The following is a 25976-nucleotide window of genomic DNA, read 5'->3' as shown; positions in this document are numbered from 1 at the left end:
GCCACTATGGAGACTGTAGGGCCAACAGACACAGCCTGCTGTTCCTGTTGCCTAAAAAGCAGAGGCAAGACAGGAAAATTCTAGAATGAGGCAGGATGGCAGGCTTTCTGTGGTGGCATCACAAGGCCACGATGTGGTGAAACTCAAGATCTTTGTCACGTGAACACTAATACTCTCACCTTTGAAAGAGAAAAAGTGCTTTTGGGGAGAGTATACCCCAAAAGGGCCTCACAGACTCTGCAGACTCTCAAACACTTTGGTTTAGGAACAAATGTGTGAGAGAGACAGACACTGGAGAAAGGAAAGAGAAAGAATATTTCAACATGGGAAGATGCTATGTGCAGAGGCCAAGCAGGAGAGATGTCTTCCTATTCTTACAATTTTCTTTTGTCTGGAAACAAGTGAATACCAGGGTTAAAGAAGTCAGATGTGGTGGCCTTAATCCCAGCATTTAGGAGGCAGAGGCAGAGGCAGAGAGGCAGAGAGGCAGGAGGCAGAAAGAGAGAGGCAGAGGCAGAGAGGCAGAGAGAGAGAGAGAGGCAGAGAGGCAGGAGGCAGAGAGAGGCAGAGGCAGAGGCAGAGGCAGAGGCAGAGGCAGAGGCAGAGAGAGAGAGAGAGAGAGAGAGAGAGAGAGAGAGAGAGAGAGAGAGAGAGAGAGAGAGAGAGAGAGAGAGAGGCAGAGAGGCAGGAGGCAGGAGGTGGAGGCAGATAAAAGCTCTGTGAGTTACACTGCAAGTTGCAGGCCAGCCAGGGCCACATAGTAAGACCCTTTTTGAAAACAAAAAGCAGCAAATATAAATGCAACACACCGCAGTATCACCAGCCTTGAGGACACAGAGGACCAGGGTGTGACTCCAAGCCCGACTACCCTGCAGAGAGTCAGGAGACAGGTTTCAGGTTCTGCCTCCGATGGAGCCAACTCAAGCTCATGACCTTGAACGAAGTCTCTGCTGCTCACCTGTAGCTTAGCTCAGGTTGCCAGTCTCCAGGGAGAGGAGGGAGGACACGGAAGGACACAGAAGGTTAAGCACCCTGCAGAAACCATTCCTCTGGGCTGCACCCACAGCCTGTGTTTAGGAGTCACCCGCCTGGGTCGTTCATAAAGTGCAGCCATAATGCTATTCTGAGCAGTCATAGTCAGTGTTCTGGAGAAACTCACCTGACCCTCTGCCCAGAAACACGGGTACAGCAACGATCACTATCTAAGGGGACATCACTGCCACAGCCTGACCAACACTCCCAGGGAGAGGTGGCACTAGTGTCCTGCACTCCCACAGCTGAGGACTAGACGGCATTTAAACAGCCTGTTCAATGGGATGACTGTCAAGGCTCTAAAGCTGGGAAAAATATAAGGACACAAACAAAAGCTGGGGAGACTGGGGGGGACGTGACACAGCCTCAGTCCGGCTCACAGAAAGCCTTCCACTATGGTGGCTCAAACTGTGTCTTCTGTTCCCATGACTTTCCATTTTATCACTTAACACAGTAATGCATGAGTACACAGCGCAGACACACACACACAAACTAACAACAAAACACATCAGAGTCCCAGTTGAAGCTGCGCTGAAGATATGTAACCCTACAAACGACCACAGCAGTCTCTGTAGTCTTCAAGTTTCACACCAGCCTTTTTTGTTTGGTTTGGTTTGGTTTGGGTTTTTCGAGACAGGGTTTCCCTGTGTAGCTTTGGAGCCTGTACTATTTTTTGTAGATCAGGTTGGTCTTGAACTCACAGATCCACCTGTCTCTGCCTCCCAAGTGCTAGGACTAAGGGCATACACCACCACTATCCAGCCCAGCCCTTTTTGGGGGGGGGGCACATCCCATCATCAATGCCCAAGCATATATTCCAGAGAGCTCTGGCTGGGCAGATAGAAGAGAATATCAGCTGGGGTCACACCTGAATTAAACAGATGGAAGTATTTATGGCACCTCACCCACAGGGCATCGAGAGGACATCCAGGGGTCCTCCCTGCCTAATTCCACCGGAGTCAAGAGATAATTAAGAAATCAAACATTTCCATTTGAGAAGTACACCTGCATTTACATGAAAATACCATGATCCATTTTATTACCTAGATGACTATTCATTTTCAGATCTTCCCTAATTACTTTTATATCAAAATAGACTTAAATCTGAATCATATTTTTGAGAGTCTATGTTATACTTAAAAGTCTACACAAAGGAACCCTCCATTTAAACACAACAACACGCATGTACGAAGAGCTCAGGAGTCACCAGGCCTTCTCAGCCTAGCTAACCACTCTGCATACACAGAGGCTCTGACCACAGTGCTGCTGATAGAGGGGAGGGGAGCCCACACGTAAGACACGCCCCTCACTATCCGCATCCGATGCTCACCAGCCACGAGCTGCCAGACCTGGGGCTGCAATGCACTGAAGGGTTGCACTAGGGCTGAAGACTGCTGAGCACTGTGGCAAAGCGCTCACGTGAGGCAGCATATCTCTGTCTCTGTCTGTGTCAGACTACACATGCACAGCAACTAGCAGCATCTTAGGCAGAGGACAGCCGAGTATGCAGCGGATGGCACGGTGAGGAGTGGACACCAGGTCAGGTCCCTGCAGCCAGCCAAGCACATAAACACAGGTCTCACCACCCGCTGGGAGAAAATCCAGGCACCAGTACTCTGCAGGGAGAAGCCAGGCAGACTCTCTCCACCTGTGGATAAGACGTGGCCAGGTCACAAGACCACAAGGCTAACTCTAACACAGCCAGCCTTTCTTCCACAATAGTGAGACAAACTTATTTCTGATGAGCCTCCGCACTTACAGATTAGAGGTGATCAACTTCCCTCACTTACAGAAATACTTTTAAAAACCTGTCCATTTCACACCCAGCCTGCTGCCATTTACTTCATGACGGAACAACTAGAAAGAGCTCACTTGGAAGTCAGGGCAGGCTGAGTCCAGAGCCTCCATAGCTGAGATGCATCAAAATTTAGAGACTTACAAAGCCGTGGACTCCCTCTAAATGCATAATGGAGAGACAGAATGGCACCGCTGAGGCAGCCTTGGGTCTGTAGGGTGGCTGATGGGGCACAGAGGCAGATAAGCCAGGCAGCCCACCCCCCTTTTTTGCCTCACAGAGACTAACTATCTCTACCAGCTGCTTTTGTAATTAAGAACTATGACAAAGCCTGGTGGTAGTGGCACACACCTTTAATCCCAGCAAGGAGGCAGGCTGATCTTTGTGAGTTTGAGGCCAGCCTGGTCCACACAGCAAGTTCCAGGATGGCCGAAATACACAGAATGACCCTGTATCTCACAAAACAGGAATGAAAACAAATAACAAAAAAACCCAACCAACGGACAAAAAGAAACATGACAAATAGGATCCTAAAACAAGGATCTTCAGCCACAAAATCTAAAACAGAACAAGGGAGCTGTGGGTACACTCCTCTCCCCCCACAAACCATGGGTGCAGTCTCCTCCTGGCAAACCTTGCGCATGGAAACAACACAAAGGTGAAAACTATTTGGCTCAGCTGCAAGGCCCCAGAGTCTATGGGAGCTAGGACAGAGAAGAGAGGGCCTGAAGTACTGAGGGCATTTTCCTTTAGAGAAGGGTGCACCAACCATGGAGGCACGCACTTCTGTCAAGCCTTCCAGGTGAGGTGGTGCCTGCGTTGGCAGCGGCACGTATAAAACTGCAGAAACAGCAAAGACACTCAAAACCAAGGGAAGCCAGCCAGACTCCTAGAAAGACAGGAGGTGTCGTTCCTCTTTCGTGGCACATGCAGCTACCTTCTGACATCTGCATCCTGTGGCCTGTAAGACGCATGTGTAAGGGTCTCAGGCAGCTCCAGCAGCCAGTGACTCTAGAATCCCTCAATGTCCCATTTGGTGCCAAGGTCTGCAACCCTGTAACACCTGCAACCTGCCAGCCAATGCCTCAGCAGCTAAGGACCATTCCAGGGGCAGCTGGCCTGAACAGAAACCAGAGACAGAATACCAGAGGAGTATCCGTAAGTCTCATGCCATCTGTTGAATAATAATAATAATAATAATAATAATAAAAGCCAAAGCTCAAGAGGCTAGCTGGATGATTCATAAGGAGACAAGGGCAGCCAACTCTCTAAGGGAAATTCCTAGAGTAGAAATAGTGTAAAGGGGGCCTCAGACATCTGTGCCCAGTGATGGAGACAACCACAGTGAGGAATCCTGGGACAGTGAATGACCCAATATGATACCGGAAGACAGGCACTCATCCCAACTCCTTCCTCCCCAGACGCAGAGGGGACTGTGATATGATCCTCACATAGAGAACTCTCCAGGAGGCCTGACCTCAACTCCCAGGACTGTCAGGTTATCAGAAATGAGTGTGAGAAACTATCATAGCTAAAGACAGCTAGGTATTCTGAGGATGCATGGGAGAAGTTCAGGACATGAAGAGCTTTGCTCTTCCAGAGGACCAGGGTTCAAGTCCCAGTACCACAAGGTGACTTACAACCATCTGTAATACCAGTTCCAGAACATTCAATGCCCTCTTCTGGCTTCCATGGGCACCAGACACTCATGTGGTGCACATACATGTGTAGGTAAAACACGGAAACCCCACAAAACCTATGCATCAGTGGACAGACTCACTCCAGAATCATGGCTCTTTAGTGGTAACCAGTTCCAATACAGACTACAAACTTGTAACGAGGGAGGTCAGGCTGGATTGTATAATTCCTTCCTGGCACCCAGAAGTCCCAGCTCCTACTCAGCCACCGCAACAACCCACCAACCTTAGAACCCCCAGGACTTACAGGACCCATCTGATGAAACACCCTGCTGCTGACCTGGATGGTCAGGATTTCTAAGCACCCTGCCCATGACACGAAGGGACTTGGCCACTGTCACTTGCTCCTCTCCTCACCACACAAGGTCTGGCAGTTCGGTGACACTGCCCACAAGTCCATCCATCCTCAGAGGCTGCAGTTCTTCACTGAGGAAAATCCACTCCAGGGTTTCCCATGATAACCAACACCACCTGGTCAATGCGCCTAGCCTAGACCACAGCTCTGGGCCCACAGAGATCAGAGTTTTCTTATAAGCCAATCAAATGCTTCAGGAAGACATGCTGTGAGCTGCACAAAACTCTGGCCAACTCTGACCTCTACCATGAAGGCTACAAGGACGTGTTTCAGCTTGGAGAAAAGGCTTCACCCCTGGTTTTCCATTGTCATCTTTTGTGGGAACACTGTGTCAGCCTAGGGACGGCTGCTCATATATGCCCATCAGCTATAGGCTGGCCCTGCATTATCGATGTCCAGCAGAGGCCTGACGCATTTTAAAGTACATGAACATGAACATGGCCAGACATAGTTGCGAGCACAAAGCCTGGAAAAGCCACCTAAGGAGGGTTTTGGATGTGACTTACCTATGAAAATGCAAATTTGCTGACTTTTAACAAAGACCTGCACCTTCCATCGCCTACGTAGAAACACCTTGAACACCTTCCTATTAAGACCCTTGTTCTCAGGGGCAGCCTCAGGTCTAGTCCTCAATATGTCTTGATGGATTCCTCAAGGCATACAAATGCAACACAATGCACAGTGCCCTCCAGTAGTAGCAGTCTCAAGAGTCAGGTCCCATTGAAGGAGGGGCTACAGACTTCAGGGACCCTGTCCTTTCTGAGAATCCGACTATATATGTAATAGAGATATGTGCATAGGCCGGAGGTAGTCAGGGTCCTGGGCAGGGGAGGAGACAGCCTCTCTACCAGACACTCATCAGCTATTTGTGGGATTCAGCCAAGTTTCTTAGGCACAGACAAGCAGGCCCAGAGTCACTGCTGGCCCTCAGCCCAGGATCGGCTCCTGGACAGCAAGCTGAATCCCCACTCCCCACCTATTCCCTGCAGAGTGATATCTTAGTAGGGAGAAGCCAGGCACAACCTGGCAGGCCCCCAGACCCATTCCTGGACAGCCAGACCTTAACAGCATAACCCAGGCATGGCCTCTTCCACTGACTTAGCCAACACACTCCCCTCCTCCCACCCCCATTCTTCCTGGGGCAGGGCTCCAAGGTATCACCACCAATCCTTCAATGGCTCAAGGGGAGGGGTGGTAAAGCAACCTCTGAGACTCAGAACCATATCCCCTGGTCAGCTAAGTAGGCTAGCCAGTAGAGCCGGCTACAAAGTCCAGCAGCCTCCTCCCCTTCCTGCCATCAAGTGTGGGCGGAAAGTCTACCCAGATTAGCAACACTGGAGATGGGGCATGGGTCAAGAGGAACCCAGTCTGCGCAGAGGCCCACAACAAAATGGAGTTCCATCGGGTAACCTCAAGGTGTCTTTTGGCCAAGGAAAGCCTGGCCGGACCCAGGAACACCACCACAAACCCTCCCTGGGAACTGCGCTGTGAAATAATTACGTGCTAGAATGGATTAGAGTCCCAGGGCCCTGGAAGTCAAAGAATGGCCACTGGCTTTTGATTGCCCTCCAGATCCTCTGAACCTTCATGCATCCTAAAAATCCAGCAACCTGGAAAATCCAGGCCAGTGGGACGGACTACAGAGCATAGCTGATGAGGGCAAGCCATGGTCTGAGCGGTAGGCCCCGGGCTGACAGCTTCCCGCTTTTAACAGCAAATTGCTGGCTAAATGAGCACCACATTCTGAAAAGAAAACAAAGGAAATATTGAGAAACGAACCACCCACAACAACTCTAGCCCAAGAGGGCCGCTTACTTCTTGTGGCATTTTCCATGCACATTCCTCCAACCCCTGCCTCCCATCTCAGGTTTCCAGGGCAGCAGCGAGGTCCAGCAGGGAGCTGTAGGGAGTCCTTCAGGGAACAGGCCCTGCCCTTTCCCACCTATCCCAAGTCCTGCTCAACACTTTCAGGTCCCACTTGGCCTCTCTGTCACCCAGATTCAGAGGAGTCAGAGTCACCACAGTGTGGGAAATTCTGAAGTTAGTGGCTTGGAGTGCTTCCTGGGCACTCAGGCCCAGCCTCACTTTCTTCCTGCAAAGCCAACACCCTTTGCTTCAAGGCTGTATTGAGGGTAAGCTACAAATGGGGCTCTGGCGGAGGTGGACGCACATTTGCCCTGATAACGCCCACACACTGAGCGGCACCCTAGCCTCTCAGGGCACCTGCCCCAGAGTGGTGGGCAGCCCCGCTTCTCTCCACAAGGCTCCACAGGCCCAGGTTTGAGTAGAAGCTGGCAAACCAAATCCACAAGTAATGCCAAGGCCCAGGAGAGCTGGAAGCCCTGAAACCTTGGTTAGCGCCCACAAGCACAGCTAACTGTTCACCCTCGTTCACCCCAACCCAATAGAACAAGTCTCACACAGCTCGGAACAGCAGATTCTCAGAGGAACACTGAAAAGACCTGTGGGACCAGGAAGCAGGTGAGGCAGGGCTTTGCTGCGAACCTGTTCCACCTCCTACCCTGGAATAGGTAGGACTAGCCCCAAGCAGGCCCACAGGTCATTGCATTCCTTATGTCCACTTACAAGGTCCTTAGCAGGGAGCCTGGGTAGGCATCTCCTCCCATAGGCTTTCAAATCTGAAACGCAAACCAGCAGAGAGCTTTGCAGCCTGCCATCCAAAAGGCTCTCTGTAGATTTAACCAATGCAGACAAGGAGTCAGGGCCTGACGCACCATGATTACACTATTTCCGACACAGTACACACTATATAACTGCATGAGTGTACACATATACACACACATATGCATATGAATGTGTTCTCATGTACACTAACATATACACATATGTATTCATCCATACCATACACCATGACAACCACATGTACACTGCACTTACTGTACATGCCATGCGTATACACATGCACACATATGCATGCAAACATCCCCAGTGCTCATCTACATGGCAATATACACCCCACACAAAGCCACAAGAAGTTAGAGTTGCAGACTATGCCACTGAGGGGACAGACCCCAGAAACACTGGGCATCTAAGGGACCAGAGCCCTAGACGCTGCATAAGCAGTATGTAGGTCTGGGGCTTTCAATCTGGAAGACTTTAGGAAGGCAGCTTCTGATGTCCTCACTCTCCAACATCCCCGTCACCCAGCTCCCTTCCCCAGAGAGCAGAGCAGCATCAGAGCTGAGAAGGGGCATGCTGTTCCCCAAACGTCCAGGTACAAGAGACCAAGGACAAAGCAGAGGACAGGCCCTGAGCCTGGATCAGCACCCTGTAGGACACCAGTTAGACCCTCCCAGGGGCAGCTTCAGTTACAAACTCGTCTGGGCTGTGGTCACGTCCCTCCATTACAAACTCGTCTGGGCTGTGGTCACGTCCCTCCATTAAATGAAAAGGGAAACCCAAGAGCTGCTTGGCACTCTCTCCTCTGACCTCCAGAGCACTCAGCCCTCCCCAGTGACCATCAGATGTTTGCTGAGCTTCCCTGAAAGCCAGGCCCGGCCTGCTGGCGCCAGAGACCCACAGAAGAATGGACCAAAGATGAGAGGTCACAGCCACCTTCGTAAGAGACCAGGTCCTGGGAGGAAAAGGGGGCACAAAGAGATGCTCTAGCCATTTTCCAGCTTCAGAAATGGGTCACCCTAAAAAGGGCACACATCTAAGACAGGAGCTCAGGCTACCATAGGGCCAGAGATGGCGACTCCCAAGCCCCAGCACTGAAAGTGTAGAGCAGCTCAAACCAGCAAGGCAGTGAATGTGAGTCTAACAGTGAAAACAGGTCTGGGCTGCCACCTCTTTTTCCTCCCTAGAATCCCTAGATCCTTCCCTCATGGGGCTGTGAGTCACACAAGGTGCTTGTGTGGTTCTGAGGCTACCAGATCAAGAACTGACGCTGACAGCTTGTACCCCAACATAACAGCCCACCTCTATACCCTGACCCAATGGTTTTCTTAAAACAAACCTACTGAAGGAGGAGGAAACAGCCTAGGTAACCCAGTGACTGGCTCGTAGTGCCAGTCTTGCCTCCTACCTGAAGGCATCCCAGATCCCGAGACACCAGCACCAGCTGACATGCTTACTCAGCAACCCACACCCAGGGACCCCATAACTAGGCACTCAGAACCCCCAAATCTTGTGGTCATCATGGACATACACACACAGAGAGCTGGCAGCCTCATCACCAAGGTGGGCCTGCTATTGAGCACAAGCGGAAGGCTTATCTGCACAGACCAGACCCTACCATGAAGGGCAGTTTCCCTCCTTTGCATAAAGGGAGGTAGTAACCTCTCTATGAATGATCCCCGGTGGAGACTCAAGAGTCAGCACTCACTAGGACCTGGCACCACAAGCCACTCACAGCCCCAAGACTATCTGCCTACTCCTCAGTGCCATCCATTCCTGTCTATACAAGTCTCTCTTGCCTCTGGGTAGAGAAGTCTTCCCCCTAGAAGGCCCAGCCCAACAGGACTCACACTCCAGTAGTTACCGCCAATGCAGCTGTCACTCCAAATACCACCCGGCCATTTGGCCAGGGCTTGCCCATGGGAGCTTGGGAACAGTGGTTAATACTTAACAGTAAACACCAAACTTTGCCCTCTGCCTGCAAAGGCAGGGCTTAATGTCTGGAGAGCAAAGGGAACTGCAGGCAGTCCAGCACCTACCCTCCTTGCTACACTACTGGGTTTCTGACCCTGCATTGCACCCAACTGTACAACTAACGAGGGAGGCATTGTCTGAAGCACCAGAAGGCAGCGGCCCCGGTCCAGTGCCACCGCCCCTCAACACCGGAGCGCGTGCCTGCCATGACACTCCCGGTCGGATCTAGCAGGGTGCTAAGGTGGTGGTCCTACATCCAGTAGGCGGCGGCCCTGACAAGGTCATCTTCTCTCCCCTCCCTCCATTCGCTGCCAGGCAGGCAGAGTGACAGCTCCCAAATGGTCTTCTGGATGTGACCAAAACTCCTGCTAAGGTCCTATCAAGCCAGACACTGCTGAAAGCTCCGGTGCTGCCTCTGTGTAACAGGCTCTATGCCCTGGACAAAAGCTCCTCCTCTCTCTGAATCTTCTGACCACAGAATACGTACACCAGAAGCCACACAACTCTAAGTAAGGGACACTTGGGACCGTCTACCTAAAGGAAAACCACTCTGAAGTCCACGAACACCACTCACGGAAGCCAAGTAACATGGTTCCTGGCGTTGTCCCGCTGCTGTGTACAGAACCCAGGTAAGACGTGGGCAGCTCTCCAGGCTCAGAAGGTGATATTGTATCTATAAATGCAGTCGTCCATGTCAGCTGCTCCTCAGCCAGTCTACCACCCAGAGCAGCTCGTAGATTATAAATGCAATACCTGGGATGTACTAGAAATAGCATGTAATGCCACAGGACCACACCCAGCACAAACAGGTAAATTAGTGTGCTAAGGACACAGTCCAGCAGCCTCTCAGCAATGCCATCCACTGCTGGCTTCTTTTTTCTAAGGAAAGCCTTTTCACACTAGAGTTCATGGGGGCCCTGCTCTGCTGGAGTTGCCTCAACCCCCGAGGCATGCACACCTGCCAAGTTCAAGGCCATCTTTCCTATGGAATTCCCCTAGTCACCTCAGCACCCCATGGCTACCCTGACTCACCATCAAAAGCTAAGCTTATCGTCAGCCTAGGCCCTTCACATGTCTTCTAGGGCTATATATAAGACTGCATTTCTGGAAGCCAACCACATGTTTGTCTCTGCCGCCACTGGTGAGTGGTTCACGTCCATCCCTTGAACACCCTACCAAAGGTCCTCATTGCTCCCCATATCCCAAGGAACGCATGCCCACTCTCTCACTGCTCCTGCGGGCAACACGTCAGGATCCTCAGAATCCCGCATGTATCTCCTCGACAACCATAGCTTACTCTGCATCACACATTGTACCACAAAACACGTTAGGCTCCTGCTGTACCAGGATGAGGCAGGGAATCCATCTGGACACAGCCTTAGCAGATGATCTTTCTAGGTCAACATGACTGCAGTGCCCAGTTCCCGGCCAGCCCAAGTCTGCTTGGTGTTAAGGGGCATGGCACTATGTTGGGCCATTAGAGGGCCCTTCATCACAAGGGCTGTCTCTTCAACCCCTTGAAGCAGTTCAGACATTCATTCAGCGGAGTGGTCAAAAAGCCTAGGCAAAGGCTTTCCAGCATTTCCAGGCCCAGGAGAGCCTCACATTAAAAAAGACAAAGACTGGGTGGCTGGGGAAAGAGTCAGACTTAGAACACATAGGTACCTCATCACTCTTGAGGGTCACACCAGAAAAAGTGATATCCAAACACTTAGTAGAAGTCTGACCACAGAAAAGGCCAATGCCCGATGCCATGTGACCTATTGGGGAGGAGCCAGACCCTCTACCCTCATGTGCACACCCAGTGCATATATGCATGCTCACACACATGAACATGGGCTAGGCAAGATAAATGGGTGCTGACACCTGTATACCACTGACTCCTAAGGGAAGGGCCTGTTGCATGGATACAGCTGGGAGGAGGTAGGACACAGTCCTCAACCATCTGGGCTCCCAGCAGTCCCTGCTCAGTGAGATCTTTTGTTTCCTCTAGCTGTTTTTGTACAGCTTGTCTTACAGCATTGGAGATCAAACCCATGGCCCCAAGGCAAGCATCCTACCACTAAACAATAACTCCAACACCATCTTTGGCTTGAAAAGGTACACAGACTGATTCCATGCACATTAGATGTTGCTACCTCTGTGAATAACCCTCAGCCTCATCTTTAAGAACCCCCAAGAAGATGTGCTCACACGTTCAGCCCCATCTTCAAGGTCTCCCAGCAAGATGGTGCTAGAGTCCACACTCATCAGGCCCTGCTTGGATTAGTGTGACACATCCTTTCCTGAAAACCCCAGGCTGTTATTCCTGTCTTAGCCTGGTAGGGCGGGGCCTAGAGTCTGGTGCTCAGTCTGTTTCCTAACTGTACTGTTCTCTGAATCCTGATGTCCCAACCGTGAATCCCTCCCCAGCCAAGTGGGCAGAGAATCACTTCACCACCCCATCAGCAGCAGCCCCGAGGGACACACACAACACTATCCACTGCCCAGCCTACACTCAACCACCACACAGGACAAAGGTGACTCAGGCTGCCTCAGTCAGTGTGTCAGCAGACAGGGTCACCTCTACAGAGGGAAGTAAGAAGTCCCCAGATAACTAAGATGAAGCCAGCTAGAGAACATGAGATCACGTGGATGGAATTGAGAAGGGACCTGCAATCAGACTGGAAGGAAGCCCGCCCAGACTTCAGCTTTGACCTGGAGTGGAGGGGCCACCAGGCAGTGATTACCCCACAATAAATCCAGCATGAGTACATTGTGGAAACTCCTTTCCTAGGCCTGGGACACCTCACCAGGGGCCTTTCATCTTCCCTGACATGGTTTCCCAAAGTCTTGAGATCTAATGATGTTCGACTCTAAGGTCAGATAGGACGTATCCTGGCCCCAAGTAGTGTCCCCCTCTGCTCCTACACACTGAAAATACACCAGCATAACACCAAGAATTCACATGCCTTTTCCTCTTCTGGAGGAATCTCACGATAAATATAATCCAGGTCCAACTTCTGTCCTGCAGAAAGGCTAAGGGGTATGATCCCTGCCCTGGGGGCACCATCCCAAGTGCTCCCAGACACACGCTCAAACGTTCACGCAAAGGGCCCTTCGTGAGTGGAAACCAGAAGGTGGAAAATCGAGGAAGCAAAATGCGGGCATCCCACTTTCCACACTTGCCCCTCCCCCTGCCCAATCGTTTTCACTTTACATGGGGCCAAGGACGTTATAAGTAGACTCACACTATCTAGAAGATAGGGCCAACTTCATTTCTGCCATTAAACTACCAGCCAGGCCCTGTCTGGGTCACACAGTAGCAGCGGAGGTCAAGGTTAAGTATGGGCCAGGCAAAGGTCTACCTCCTACCCTTACAGGACCTGCTTCCTTGGGATAGAAGCTGCACGAGGCCCAAAAGGGTAGCTGGCTCCCTATAGCCATACATTTATAGGTTGAAGAGGTTCCTAGGTAGACCTGGCCTTGCCAGACCCTCATTCTGGTCCCAAAGACACTGGCTGTGCAAGCTGGGATGGCCCACGAGAGCACAGTTCCACTGCTACTTCGATCCTTGGAGGCACACCCGATGAGGTCTCCCAAACTCACTTCACCAAAAGCAACAAGCAGGACACATGTCCAGAAAACAATACTTTCAAGGACTGTCAAGGGATTGCATAGGAGGCAGGACTAGACTCAGTGTACAATGGTGACTCCTGTGTCCTTGGCCTGTTGACCACACACTAGACCTTTGGAAAACTTTCATGCCTGTACAGGACTTTCCCACCAACAACCAAGTGTGGGCTCTCTTCCCTACCACTGGCTGGGTTCTGAAGGTCCTGTTAGAAACAGGACAAAAATCGAGCACACTTGAGAATACAGTACATTCACCCTGGCACGGTACACTAGCTTAAGTTTCAAAACCATATCTTTATAGAAATATGAAGTACTCAAAGCACCAAGCTGCAAGTTCTACATGAGCCCCAGCCAAGTGACTCAGTTCAACTTGGACCATAAAAAGATCATTAAAACACATACACAGGGCTGGGGGTGTGACTCAGTTGGTAGAGTGTTTGCCTAGCACGTACCAAGCTCTGGTTCAATACCAATCTACCAATCAGCAACATATTTAAAAAAGAAAACACAGTGGGTGTGGCAACACATTACGGTAATACAAGCAGAGGCAGCATATGATCAGGAGTTCAAGGTCATCTTCAGCTACATATTGAGTTTAAGGCTACATAAGACTGTATCTCAAAACAACAAAGTAAACTGAAAGTGCAAGCTTGTCCTCCTTATAATCTAACAGCGGCTGGAAGTAAGAATCCTAACAGTTACTTGCCTTCCTTGAAGTTGAATCCTCAGCCCTGACTGCAGGCACTACTTGAGGGCCCTGATAGTAGAGAGGACAAAAAAAAAAAAAAAAAAGAATCAAAAGAAAAACTGGAGACCAGGAAGAGGGTGTTGGTAGGGCTCTACTCTGAGGACCACTGTGATGCTGTCCACTCTCCCTGACTGCGGGACACTGAGTCTCGGTTTCTAGATTCTGCCTCCACCTCTGAACTGATTTTGTGTATTTAGCCAGGCAGCAGCCCTGAGACAGCATGCTAAGTCTATGCAGAGGAAGCCTAAACAGTCACTAAGATGGATAGGTGCCTGACCTAGGCTAAGCCACTTCCTGGCCTGCACGCCTAGCCTGTGTCTGCAGGCTCCTCAAAGTGTGACCAGAGGAAGCACAGCTTTTCCTGCCTGTACACTGGGCAGTAAACGCTTTGAGGTTATATGAAAGAGCCGTCTCCTGAGAACCTCACCCTCTTTTCCTTCCAGACCCAGAGCCTGGAGTTCCCCAAGTCTTCAATGTAAGGCATGTGGGGCAGGGGTGTGTGCAAGACCAGCTGCAGCTGTGAGTCGGTGCTGTGTCTTTTCACCTGAACAGCCTGAGGAAACGGCCCGTTAGCATCTAGGTCTAAAACAGAGGAAGCAACCAGTTCAAGGTGACTTGCCATCAGCAGAGGGGGAACTGGGTCCTAGGAGCTGGGATGGAGAGGGATTTTCTCAGGCCCCTCCCCACCCTGCGGGAAAGTGAAAGTGCCAGAGAGCTCGGGATCCTGGAAACAAAGACAAGCCCGCGCTCAGAAAGCGCAGCCCCCTCCCCAGGCTTACTCGGGCCTCTGTCCTTCCCCCTAAGATCCCACGGGAGTTTTAGCCTGTCCAAGGTCAGTACAGGCAGATCTGGGATCCCAGTCGGATTTATTAGACGACTGCCCTGGGCCGGCCTGAAGCAAAGCAAAACAGGCCCAGAGAAAGCCCTGTGTCAATGAGACCACCCACTCAGAGGTCGGCACCTCGAGCTCTCTCCCAGGTGCCACCCAGGCACCTGGGCCTTCCCTTTTCCATAGGTACCTCCAACAGCTCTGCAACTCCTCCCTAGTCCCGTCAGAGTTGCCAGGCTAAGTCGTTTCCGGTGCTCAAGCCTCGGTGCTCCAGGGAGGCCATGCAGAGAGGTGGAGACCGCGCCCCCAGGGCTGCCCGAGCCAGGCCAACAGACTTACGCACCCCATGCAGCCCGTGCGAGGAGCAGGGCAGTGAGTTCTTGGGACGGAACGGACAGGACCAACAAACCACCAGCCCAAGAATCCTCTCCGGGTCCCGAGTCACTCCTCTGAGAGCCAGGCAGGCACCGGCTGGCCCTCCTGACCCCTTCCCATAGCCCGGCTATGCGCCGCGGGCCGCTGCCACCCAACGAGCCGGAGCGGCCCAGCGGCGGCGGGAGGGCCCAGCCGCCTCTGTCTTTGTCCCGCGGCAGGTGCCGCCAAGCTCACCCGACGTAAGGAAGGCAGGATCCGCGCTCTCGGGGGACGCCGGCTCCTCCGTACGCTCGGCAGCCTCGTCCCCGGAGCCGTCGGCGCGCGCCTCCACAGGCACTACGGTAAAGTTCGTGGGCATGGCTCCGCTAGACTTCGCGGTCCGCAGGAGCCGCACGCCGCCGCGCCGCAGCTGCCGCCGGACTCCGGCGTAGGGGCGGGGTCGGCCAGGCACGCCCCGGCCACCACGTGATCTCACCTGCCCGCCCCCACGGTCCAGGAAAAGTTTGCCCGGGGCGGGGCGGCTTCCCAAATGACCCCGCCCCCTCAAGACCCCGCCCTCCTACAACTCCGCCCCCCGGAGGCCACAGTCCCTGGGTTATCCGTCCAGAACACTGTACCCTCAAGGATTCCGCACCCAAAAACCCAGTCCCTAGAGGCCACTGCACAATGAACTGAACACAGAAGCAGACCTCCCTCAGCACCGGGAGAGTCCAGTCCTGCCCCACAGAACCACGTCCCCCCACACATACCCCTGCTCACAGCACAGGCTCCCTACACTCCAAGAGCGGGTCACTCAACCACTTCCTCAGTTTCAGTTCTCCCATTCTCACTCCAAACTGCTGTGGGAGGCTCTTCTCCCACCGCCTTACAGATCTGTCTCCCAGCCTGTCTGCAGCTCAGCTTCCCTACCAACGCCGGAGATGTGGGGTCTGCTAACCTAGCCCAGGAGGAGCTATGGCTAGCCAGGAGGAGCTGTTCTTTGGGGCTTTGTGCACCCTGAGGTTAATTCTGTAAGCATTGCCACTAGGATGTAAAAGTATTCTGGCACTTGGGTGCACACAGCTACAGGATACCGAATGTTACAACTCGGGTTGGAAAAGTATTCTGGCAACCGGGAGCCAAGGAATACCACAGCTTACAGCCCTGCTTCAGGGAAAGGCTTCCTGACTGTAAGAGTTCTCCAGGGAGATTTCCAGGGTGGGGATTGGTCAGATTTCAATCCCTGGGCTCAGATTGGCTAGATCTCATGCTCAGGGATTGATTGGTTTTCTGCTCAGGTTCAGGGTCAGATTTGGCTCTGGTTTCAGGGCCAAAGTGCATTTCTTTCACTGGTCATTTTTAGCCCTTTGGCTCTAATTTTAGGGCCAGGGTGTATTTCTTTGACTGACTCTGATTCTAGGGGCAAAATGTGTTTCTTTGGCAGTAGATTCAGGGTGCATTTCTTTGGTTCTGGTTTCAGGACCAAAGTGTGTTTCTTTGGCCGGCCCCTTTTCCCTGCAAATTGCACCCAAGAAGGTCACTGGCCTCTGGGACCTGCCAAGTCCCAGTCTCTTTGTACCTGCTGGCAGTAGTGTCCCAAGACCCAACCTGGGGAACCCTTGCCCCCCAACCTCGGCTGATGGTGCTTCCTTCCTAGAGTTTGGTTCCTAAGGAAATAAGGTAAATTCCCAGGGTAATAACAGGAAGATTTAAACAAGGAGTTCCAGAATACCAACACAGAGGAAGTCATAGTTCTTCTTCTTTGTGCATTCTCGGTGAAAACTGTTAGCAATCAATACTCATAAGGGGAGAACTAAACGAAAATGTTAGGGGCAGGCTTGGGGTGCAGCTCAGTGGGATAGGATTCCCTATCATTTCAGAGACCCTGGTATTATACCCAGCACATCACATAAAAAGCCATAGCCCCCAGGTGCCACAAATCACCCAAAACAGTTTTACATGGTCAAACAGAAACACCTGTGGTAACAGCGAGACCTGCTCACAACATTGGAACAGTGTCAACCAGGACAGCCTGGCCCAGTTCAACCAGGCACATGGTTTTGAAGGCAGCTGCCAGGCCAGTGACCAGACTGGGGCGCAGGAGTTACAGGACTTTGCATAGACTGAGAATAAAACATTTCAAAACCAACTCAGAAAAAGTCTTTTCTGTGGAAGCTCAACGGTACCCCCCATAAGGCCTGCTTTCTACCCTCTATCAGGAAGGTTCTTCTGGTCAGGAGCTTGAAGGAAACATGGACCACTCGGAAATGGCCCCTCATACAGTTAACTCCAGCTCCTGTAGGGGGTGGGATGCAGCTTGCTCAGGCCTCATGGTCACCCCACCTCCCTCCAGAAGCCATCCATAGCAACTAGGAAGCTGGAGTTTAACCTGTTTCCCTTGATCAGCTGGACCTTAAGTGGAAACAGTGACTTTCTCTTCAGAAAGATGGGGAGGCACTTCTGGGGGAGACAGATATATCCACTCAGTTAAGAACAGCCCCCTGGCCGGCCATTGGTGGCTCACACCTTTAATCCCAGCACTTGGGAAGCAGAGGCAGGCAGATCTCTGTGAGTTTGAGGCCTGCCTGGTCTACAGAGCGAGTTCCAGGACAGCCTCCAAAACAATACAGAGAAACCCTGTCTGGAAAAAACAAAAAAAGAAAAAAGCCCCAAGAGGGCAAGCCAAAGTCACCCAAAGGAGGTTTCAGGGAGCTCATCACTGAAACTTAAAAGCTGTACCCCCTCTGAACAGTAATACTATTATCCCCATAGTGAGCACAAAAGGATCACCTGGAAGGATTAGAGCCCTTTTGGAGTGAGCAGACCCAGGTACAAGGACCCCCATAGGGTCAGGATGGATCTGCCGGCCCCAGAAGCCTTCCGGGGACCCTCTCAACCTCAGCTCCCCACGAGTGACCTCTCCAGACAGGCTACTACTTGATACCCACCCTCACTCTCTCCCTGCCCACTACTGTTTTTTAAGAGAGGGTCTCATAGCCCAGCTTGGCCTCAAATTTCAATATCTAGTCAAAGATGACTTTGGATTCCTGATCATCTTACCTCTACCTCTCAAGCACTGGGATTACACACATGTGCAGACATGAAAGCTATAGTTTACTGTCTCTCAGACCCATTTCCTGTGGCTGACCGATCACACAGCAAGGTCCATTACTGTGCCCACAAGTTGAGGAACTCGGACAGCACTGGGCATTGCACCTAGTGAAACTAAGGAGGGCTATGGAGGAACCCATTCATGTATGCTGGGAGTTGAAGGGGCAAGAGGGTGCCCACTGAGCTTGGCTGACTCACAGAAGGAAGAGCCCATAGAACGGGCAGGGTAGCAGAGATAGAAGATTTCCATCAACCCAGGGTGGAGAGCCTCAGGACCAAGGCAGCACCAATTATTTTAACTTGAGAGAAACTAAGTGGCTCCCATCGCACCAGTGCTCAGCTGCTAGACCTTCCCGGAGGTGTGAGGGGTGTTCTGCTGATTTCAAAGTTTATAAAAAGGGAAATGCAACTGTGCTTTATAACTGTTTCGGGCAGGACAACAGAGTCTGATGGGTAAATTTTTCTCAATCCATGAAAATACATTTTTTTCTTGAGACCATACATTAAAGAGAGGGAAGTTAAAGACTGAGGAACTCTGAGAACATGTTATTCAAAGAGCACTAAGTTGTAAAATTTCTACAGCTGCAATGAAGTGTGTGTCACTACAGGCTCACTGTGCCCTCCCCCCTCTCTCTGTCTCTCTCTCTGTCTGTCTGTCTCTGTGTGTGTGTGTGTGTTCTCTCTCTCTCTGTGTGTGTGTGTGTTCTCTGTGTGTGTATCTGTGTGTGTGTGTTCTCTCTCTCTCTCTCTGTGTTCTCTGTGTGTGTATCTGTGTGTGTGTGTGTTCTCTCTCTCTCTCTCTGTGTTCTCTGTGTGTGTGTGTGTGTTCTCTCTCTCTCTGTGTGTTCTCTCTCTGTGTGTGTTCTCTGTGTGTGTGTGTGTGTGTGTGTACAAGGACGTGCATGAATGTGCATACTCATGTTATAGGTGTGCACATGTACTGTACATGTGCCAGCCCCCTCTGCGGGCCCTTCTGCCTTTTGTCCCAGAGGGTCTGTCATTGGTTTGGAACTTTGACACAGAGCCCACTAACTGGCCACTGAGCCTCCAGGGATCCACCTGTCTCTACCCACCACCTCCCAACAGTGCTGGGATTACAAGAATGAAGATTCCTGTGTGGGTTCTGGGGTTCAGTAAAGCACTTACAACCAGGCCATCTCCCCAGTCCCTCAGGAGTGCTCTTAAAGCACACAATCAAGAAATAAGACGCAAAGGCCTGGCTCTCCTGCCACCTTCTTCCCCAGCCTAACCCTCAGAGATGAGTCTGCCCTCTTCACAGGGACCAGAGAAGCCACACTGAAACTCTGCTGCCCAGGCATTGCTGAGCTCAGTGGTTCCGGGCAGGTGGAGCTGCTGCTGTCTCCAATCTCCAGTGATATGGTATCACCCACTCCAAGCTGTTAGCTTCAAGGAACCATGGCACACCAGCAACATCTGCTCCTATCTGTGACCGCTTGTCTTATAAAAGATCCAGGGATTTGGTGCACATAACCATAGGCAGGAAGGGACTTCCTGTAGCCACTAGGCTTTGTCACCCACAACCCTAGGCTCTGGCATCTCAGGGTCAGCCCAGGTTGAGCCCTTCCTTGGGAGGCTGCCTTCAAGGTAGATCAAGGCTATACCCTACTTCGTATAGGTCTTCCCCACGACACATTATTCCTGCAATGGTCAGGAACAGATCATTGTTCTGTGAGGAGTGAGCTAGGGACAGGAGCACCTAGTCTTAGGCTCTGGTAAGGTCCATCTGCCTTCAGTCAACCAGTTCCCCAATGCTTTCTTCATCCAAAAATCCAGTCTGCTTAGACCAAAGGCATATTCAGAGTGTCATCCAAAAGACCATTCAATGTCATTGTCTGGTCGCATTCTCAGATTGCACTGTCCATCACAGTTATCAGCTAGCGTCCTTCTGCTCAGCTGTAGGGACTGGCAAGTGCAGCTTACTACTCGGATGTCCCCAAGCTAGGAGAGTCTGGCTGGGCAGGAGACCCCATATGTGGCTCTCAGAAACTGACAAGGAAACCTAGCTTGTGATGTTGTTTGTCACCTGCAGCTGCTGATCGGTACAGATTTGCCATCGGTATCCCTTTGTGACCTTCAAATGTGCTCTTCACGCAGGGTAAACTGGAAAAATATTCCCCATGAAAATCTGCACATTTCTGTTCTCCCAACATGGGTGGAGAAGAGAGCCCGGTGTACATGACAGTCACTGCACACGTGTGAGTACTCTACAGGTGTCGACGGGGCAATAGGAAAAAGGCCAGGACTGAGCAGCTGCTCCACAGAGGACAGCTTGTGGGGAAGTCCCTGTAGGCACATATAAGAGACTGCTCTGAGTGATAGTTTGTTTTTTTTTAAGATTTATTTATTTAGGTCCTGCCCTGGATGAAATGGCAGACTTTGGAGATTCCCTCAAAGAGGGCCTCACCCTCCCTGGGGAATGATGTGGGGATTGGGTGGGGGGCTGAGGAGGCTGATGGAGGGACAAGGGAGGAGGGGTTGGAGAGGGAGCTGGGGTTAACATGTGAAGCATTCATGTTTCTAATTTAAATTAAAACATATATTGAGGGGAAAAAAGATTTATTTATTTGGTACGTATACATTGTTCTGCCTATATATCCCTGCAGGCCAGAAGAGGGCACCAGATCTCATTACAGATGGTTGTGAGCTACAATGTAGTTGCTGGGAATTGAACTCGGGGCCTCTGGAGGAGCTGCCAGTGCTCTTAACCTCCGAGCCAGCTCTCCAGCCCCCACCTCTGGCTCCCAAGTGACAGTTGATAGTTCTACCCTGCTGTAGCACACCCAGCTCCCAGGCTGTCAGAGGCATGTGTAATGTGCAGTCACTTTGGTATATCAGGGACCAGAGAGCCAATGCTCCAGAAATGCCACCTCAACAGACACCAGAAGACTGGGGGCAAGTTTACACCAGCCCCAGCCATGGCACGTCGAACACACTTCCCCGAGTGCCACGCATAATCCAGGTGTTCTCACTGCCTTGCTGAGCGTCAGCGCAGGGGCTTGCAATTTTGTTCACCTGAGGTTTGAAGTGGAAACCCCGAACCTGAGGATTATATAGGAGACATGCAAGGGATGCTCATGTTTTGACCTGATCTGGTGGGAACAGGGATTGTGTGCACAGAATTCAATTCAGATGGCAGAAGTGGGTCTTAGTATACTTGGACAGTTCTCAGGAAGAGGAAGTAAGTTGATCCAGTCTTGGAAAGCACAGAACTATTCTCCCAGTCTCTAACCTCAAAGCCCAAAGCTCTGCCTTGTATTGCAACAGATTCCAGAACCACCTAACCTGTGCCTTGCACCATGCCCAAATGACTGCCTGCTGGACTGCAAGTTCCACATTTACTTGGCAAGGAGAGATCTGGGTTATTTCTGACACATCCCTTTGTCAACAGAACAGGGCAAGTCAGCAAATGTTTGATAATCACAAAGGCAACATAGTATAAAAGGACTCATCTAGTCCCAGTCCGTGAAAAAGGTGCCTGCCTCCAAGGCCTGGATTTCTACAATCAGAATTCTCAGACAGTGCTCTGTCCCACACAATGGATCTGACCCCATGGTGACCAGTCTGCATCACGGCTAGGAAGAGCCACAATCCTATCTCCCCGGTAGCTCACAGCCTCACTGCAGACTTGATGCTCTTTAATTCTCCTGGAAATTCTCACTTGGGCCCCCCTCTGCCCACCCGTGTGTGTGTGTGTGTGTGTGTGTGTGTGTGTGTGTTACACATATGTGTACGGGTTCATTTGTTATGAGTATGTATACAAAGACCAGAGACTTCAGGTCTGTCATGTACACTGGGCTCTCTTCTCCACCTGTGTTGGGAGAACAGAAATGTGCAGATTTTCATGGGGAATATTTTTCCAGTTTACCCTGCGTGAAGAGCACATTTGAAGGTCACAAAGGGATACTGATGGCAAATCTGTACCGACTGACTTCAGGTGTCTGTCTGTATTGCTCTCTACGTTATTTTTTGAGACAAGATCTCTCACTGACTGATGCTTGCTGTTTGAGTTCTACCAGATGCCCCAGATATCCAGCTGTCTCCAACCACCCTGACTCTGGGTTTACAGGGGCATGTACCTCATGCCCAGCTTTTACACAAGTGTGGGGATCTGAACTCGGGTCCTCGTGCAAGCAAAGCAAGCACTTTACATGCTGAGTCGACTTCTCAGCCTATGGTGACTATTCTTGATTGTCAACTTCTACATCAGGAATTGACCAAAACCCAAGCAGCTGGGTACACCTGTGAGGGGCTCTTTCTTCATTAAATCATTTGAAGTGGGAGGACCCACTTTTAATCTGGATCTTTTGAGATGGGAAGATCCACCGTTAGTGTGGGCCACACCTTTTGCTGACAGCCTCTACAAAGGACATGGAAGAAGGAAGCTTGCTCTTGCTGGCAAGTCTGTTTTCCAAGATTATGGTGTATGCTGAAGACCATCTAAGACTCCAGCCTCACTGACTGAACAACTGCTGGATTCTTGGACCTTGCATTGGTAGACAGCCATTGTTGGACTAACTAGACCACAGCCTGTAAGCCACTCTAATAAATCCCGTGTGTGTGTGTGTGTGTGTGTGTGTGTGTGTGTGTGTTCTGTAAGTTCTGTTCCTCTAGAGATCCCTGACTAATAGACAGCCTAAACCCTTTTTGTACATAGCTCCAAATACCCTGGAAGAGAAGACAGACATCTGTAGGCACAGGAATAATACAGTGCCTATTGTGTGGGTCTCAGTGTGGTTCAGTCTCTTGCTCAAGGTCACACATCTAGCAGAAGGACGGCAGGGCCAGGATAAGGAAACAGGTTCTAGGAGCCTGGAATAAATGGAAATGCCAGGAAGTCTCTGCCCATCGGTGCCCTGCCCAGGCCCTACGGGTCAGGACACATGGCCAGGCTGCCCTCAGGAACTGAGGAGGTTATGCTGGGAAAAGCAGTTAGGTGCACATCCCAGCCTCAGAACAGATGCTCACTCGGACATCTAGTGACCTGTGGGTGGTGCAATGCCTAGAGATAAGTGGCTCCTGAATGACAGGATGAATCCCATACCAACTTCCTCAGCCCAGCTGCCCACTTCAAAGTCACATCTCCAAGGGGACATCACGGCTGTGGCTGTGCACACAGTAGGACACATGTCTCAGGCTATAGAGATAGGGTCAGCTCTCCCCCCTCCCCATGGTGCTCTTCTCCCCTCTACCCCTGCGTGTTCCAGACTCGGTGTTTCTGACATGCAAGCTGCATCAACTCATTCACTCTCCTTCCAGCTGACTGAAGATCAGGACATGCTGACCCTCTGGCCAAGCCAGGCCCCTCCCCTTGTGGACCGTCCAAGGCCAAGGAGACTTTGGAGGTGAGACTTAACAAACCCACTCAGGGTCAGAATCCTGGCTGACATCCACCCAAATAGAAAATCCCTCCTTGCAGGGTAGCTGTAGCCATCAGGATGTCACATGAAAACAGCTGGCCACAGGTCACTGTCCCTCTACTGTTACTGGCACTTTGTGAGGTGACTGTTAAAAAAAAAACATCTACTTTGGGCTGGCAAGATGGCTCCGTGGGCAAAGGCATCTAATCACTCAAGCCTGGTAACCTGAGTTTGATCCTCAAGACCCAAGTAAAATAGGAGAGAATGAAGTCCACAGAGTTGCCCTCTTCCTCCACATGATGCCACAGCATATCCCTTCCCACCATCACTCACATATAACAATGAGTAAAAGAGAAAAAAATTAATCTAGTTATTTGAGTGCTTTTTTCCTGGTTGGGGGGAGGCTTGGTTTTCTGAGGGTGTGTTTGTTTGCTTGCTTATTTTGAAACAGGGTCTTGATGCATAGTCCCCACTGGCCTGGCACTCACTATGTAGACCAGGCTAGCCTTTGAACTTACTCCAACCTCCTGCTTCTGACTCCCAAGTGCAGGGGTTACAGGCATATATCACCACACACACAGCTATGCTTTTTCCTTTTTAAAAGAATTAAAAGATTGCAAAAGCTGTAAATAACAAATATTAATAAATAAATATTAATCTCATAACTCCTCGACACAGTTCTGCGGCCTGAAATGCTTCCCTCAGCTATACAGCATCGTGTGAGTGGAGTCACACATCTGTCCCTTTGTGCCTGGCTTGAGTCACTGAGCACAACGCCCTCCAGGCTCATCCCTGATGCAGTCTGTGTCACTGTCCTTCCTTCCCAGATCCAGTCACATTCCACCTCCTAGCCATTGTGAGTAATTTCTCCTGTGAAATGAGTTTCCCCCTAATGAGCAGAACAGTTCCCGGGCTATATATCTAAGCAGAATAAAAGTGGTTTTAAAGGATTCCAGTGCTTTTGTAGAGAACCACATATTCACATACAATCTATCTGGGAAAAAACAAGAAGCGGCACGGGGGAGGGGGGGGGTCCTGTCTGGTAGGGATAGGGGACGATTTCCGGCCCTACCTAAACCAAGTATATTTTGTAACCCATGCAGCACTGTCCAGACAGAAATACTTCACAACCCTTTAGGTTAACCAGATGTCACTGCCCAGAGATAAGCAGGCTACCTCCCACCATGATCTCTGTCCTATTATTAACCTAGCACTGATTAGCTACTTCGGGCCTGTGCCAAAGGTCACTCTTTGGTTGCAGGCAGGTGGAGATGGCCGTTCTTACAGACTCTTGGGGTGTGTTGATGCTGCACAGGAAGGCACCTCAGCAAACAGGGCAGAAAGTACTGCAGGGCCCTCAGCCCACTGGAGGGGCCAAAGGAGCTAACCCTAGGGCCTTTCACACTGGGGCTCAGGCATCTTGCTCTGCAGCCCTGCTGGGAAATCATTCCAGCCCCTAAAAGCCCAGAAGACCTATCCTGGATCCCAGAGAAGGACTTCCAGATAAGTGAGCAAAACTGTGCAGCAAGGCTTTGTACCCTGAGGGGCAGCCACTCAGCAAGGCCATGGGGCAGCTGAAGACTGAGGCACTATGGGTAGTCCCTCCCCCACAGGCTGCGGGATACTCAACCTCTGAGCATTTGTGTGTGCCAGGGCGACCTGCATGCACATTGGTAAGGGCGGTAAACACTTGCCAAACAGACTGGCTTCTCCTCAAGTTTCAAAGTTCGAATGTTGCCTTTAAAGACTGAGCTAAAAGCTTCCTCTTCTCCTCCCCGGTTCTCTTCTTCTATTTCATTAAAAGAAGACAAAAGGAGAAACACGTTTGCCTGGCAGTTGCTGACTTAGATAACTCTCTTGGCTTAATCACCTTATTCAAACTTTAAATATTTGGCTTAAGTCCCATGACAGAGTCAGACAAACATACTGTCTGCCATCAAAAGTGAACTTCTTTGTGTAAATAATGCAAGTCATTAATTTCTATTTCCTCGGGGCATGAGTTAAAAATACATTTTGGAAATGAGCTTTGATTGCTATTGAAGTACATGAGCATCACATGGTCCTCACAACTCTAAACTCGCTGTACCAGGTCAACCTCCCCCAAGGCACAGCTGGATCCTTTCTAGGATGTGCAATAGCAGGACACAGTGAGTGCAGAGACCAAAAAGGTAAATCTCTCTAGAGGCAGGGGTGGGGCTGAGGCATGCAGAGCATTTGCATAGGTGCTTGAGGCTCTGAGTTCAATACCTAGCCCTGACAGAGGGAGAGGGGAGGGGAGGAGTAGAGGGATGGGGATGGAAGGGGAGGGAGAGGGAAAGGGGGAAGAGGGAGGAGAAGGAGGGGGAGAGAGAGAGAGAGATAGATCACAGTCACCAAAAAGAGGTTAGTTAGGTTAACAGGTACTTGCAGCTCTACAGTGCTAGGATTGTGAATGCTTTACCATAGGGG

The 25976-nt window shown here is 50.9% G+C and overlaps 1 protein-coding gene across 5 annotated transcripts in view; it reads right to left on the bottom strand.

The window, feature by feature from the left end:
* Positions 1-25976, bottom strand: part of Slc12a7 (solute carrier family 12 member 7) — an 83231-nt gene that overhangs the window by 37568 nt on the left and 19687 nt on the right. For 2 of the 5 annotated variants that reach the window (XM_021235476.2, XM_005065436.4), the window contains exon 1: positions 15295-15495. The exons of 2 other annotated variants lie outside the window; for them this stretch is intronic. In XM_021235476.2, coding sequence (XP_021091135.1) covers positions 15295-15418 — 124 coding nt within the window. In that variant the 5' untranslated portion in view covers positions 15419-15495. Of the gene's footprint in view, positions 1-10067; positions 10399-15294; positions 15496-25976 lie in introns of those variants that run through there. One more of the 5 variants, XM_040757741.1, reaches the window with a different exon arrangement.

This window comes from Mesocricetus auratus, unplaced genomic scaffold (assembly GCF_017639785.1).
Source record: "Mesocricetus auratus isolate SY011 unplaced genomic scaffold, BCM_Maur_2.0 Super-Scaffold_100015, whole genome shotgun sequence".
In the NCBI taxonomy this organism is placed as follows: domain Eukaryota; kingdom Metazoa; phylum Chordata; class Mammalia; order Rodentia; family Cricetidae; genus Mesocricetus; species Mesocricetus auratus.
The sequence above is the reverse complement of the archived record's forward strand: the minus strand, read 5'-3'. Positions and strand labels throughout refer to the sequence as shown.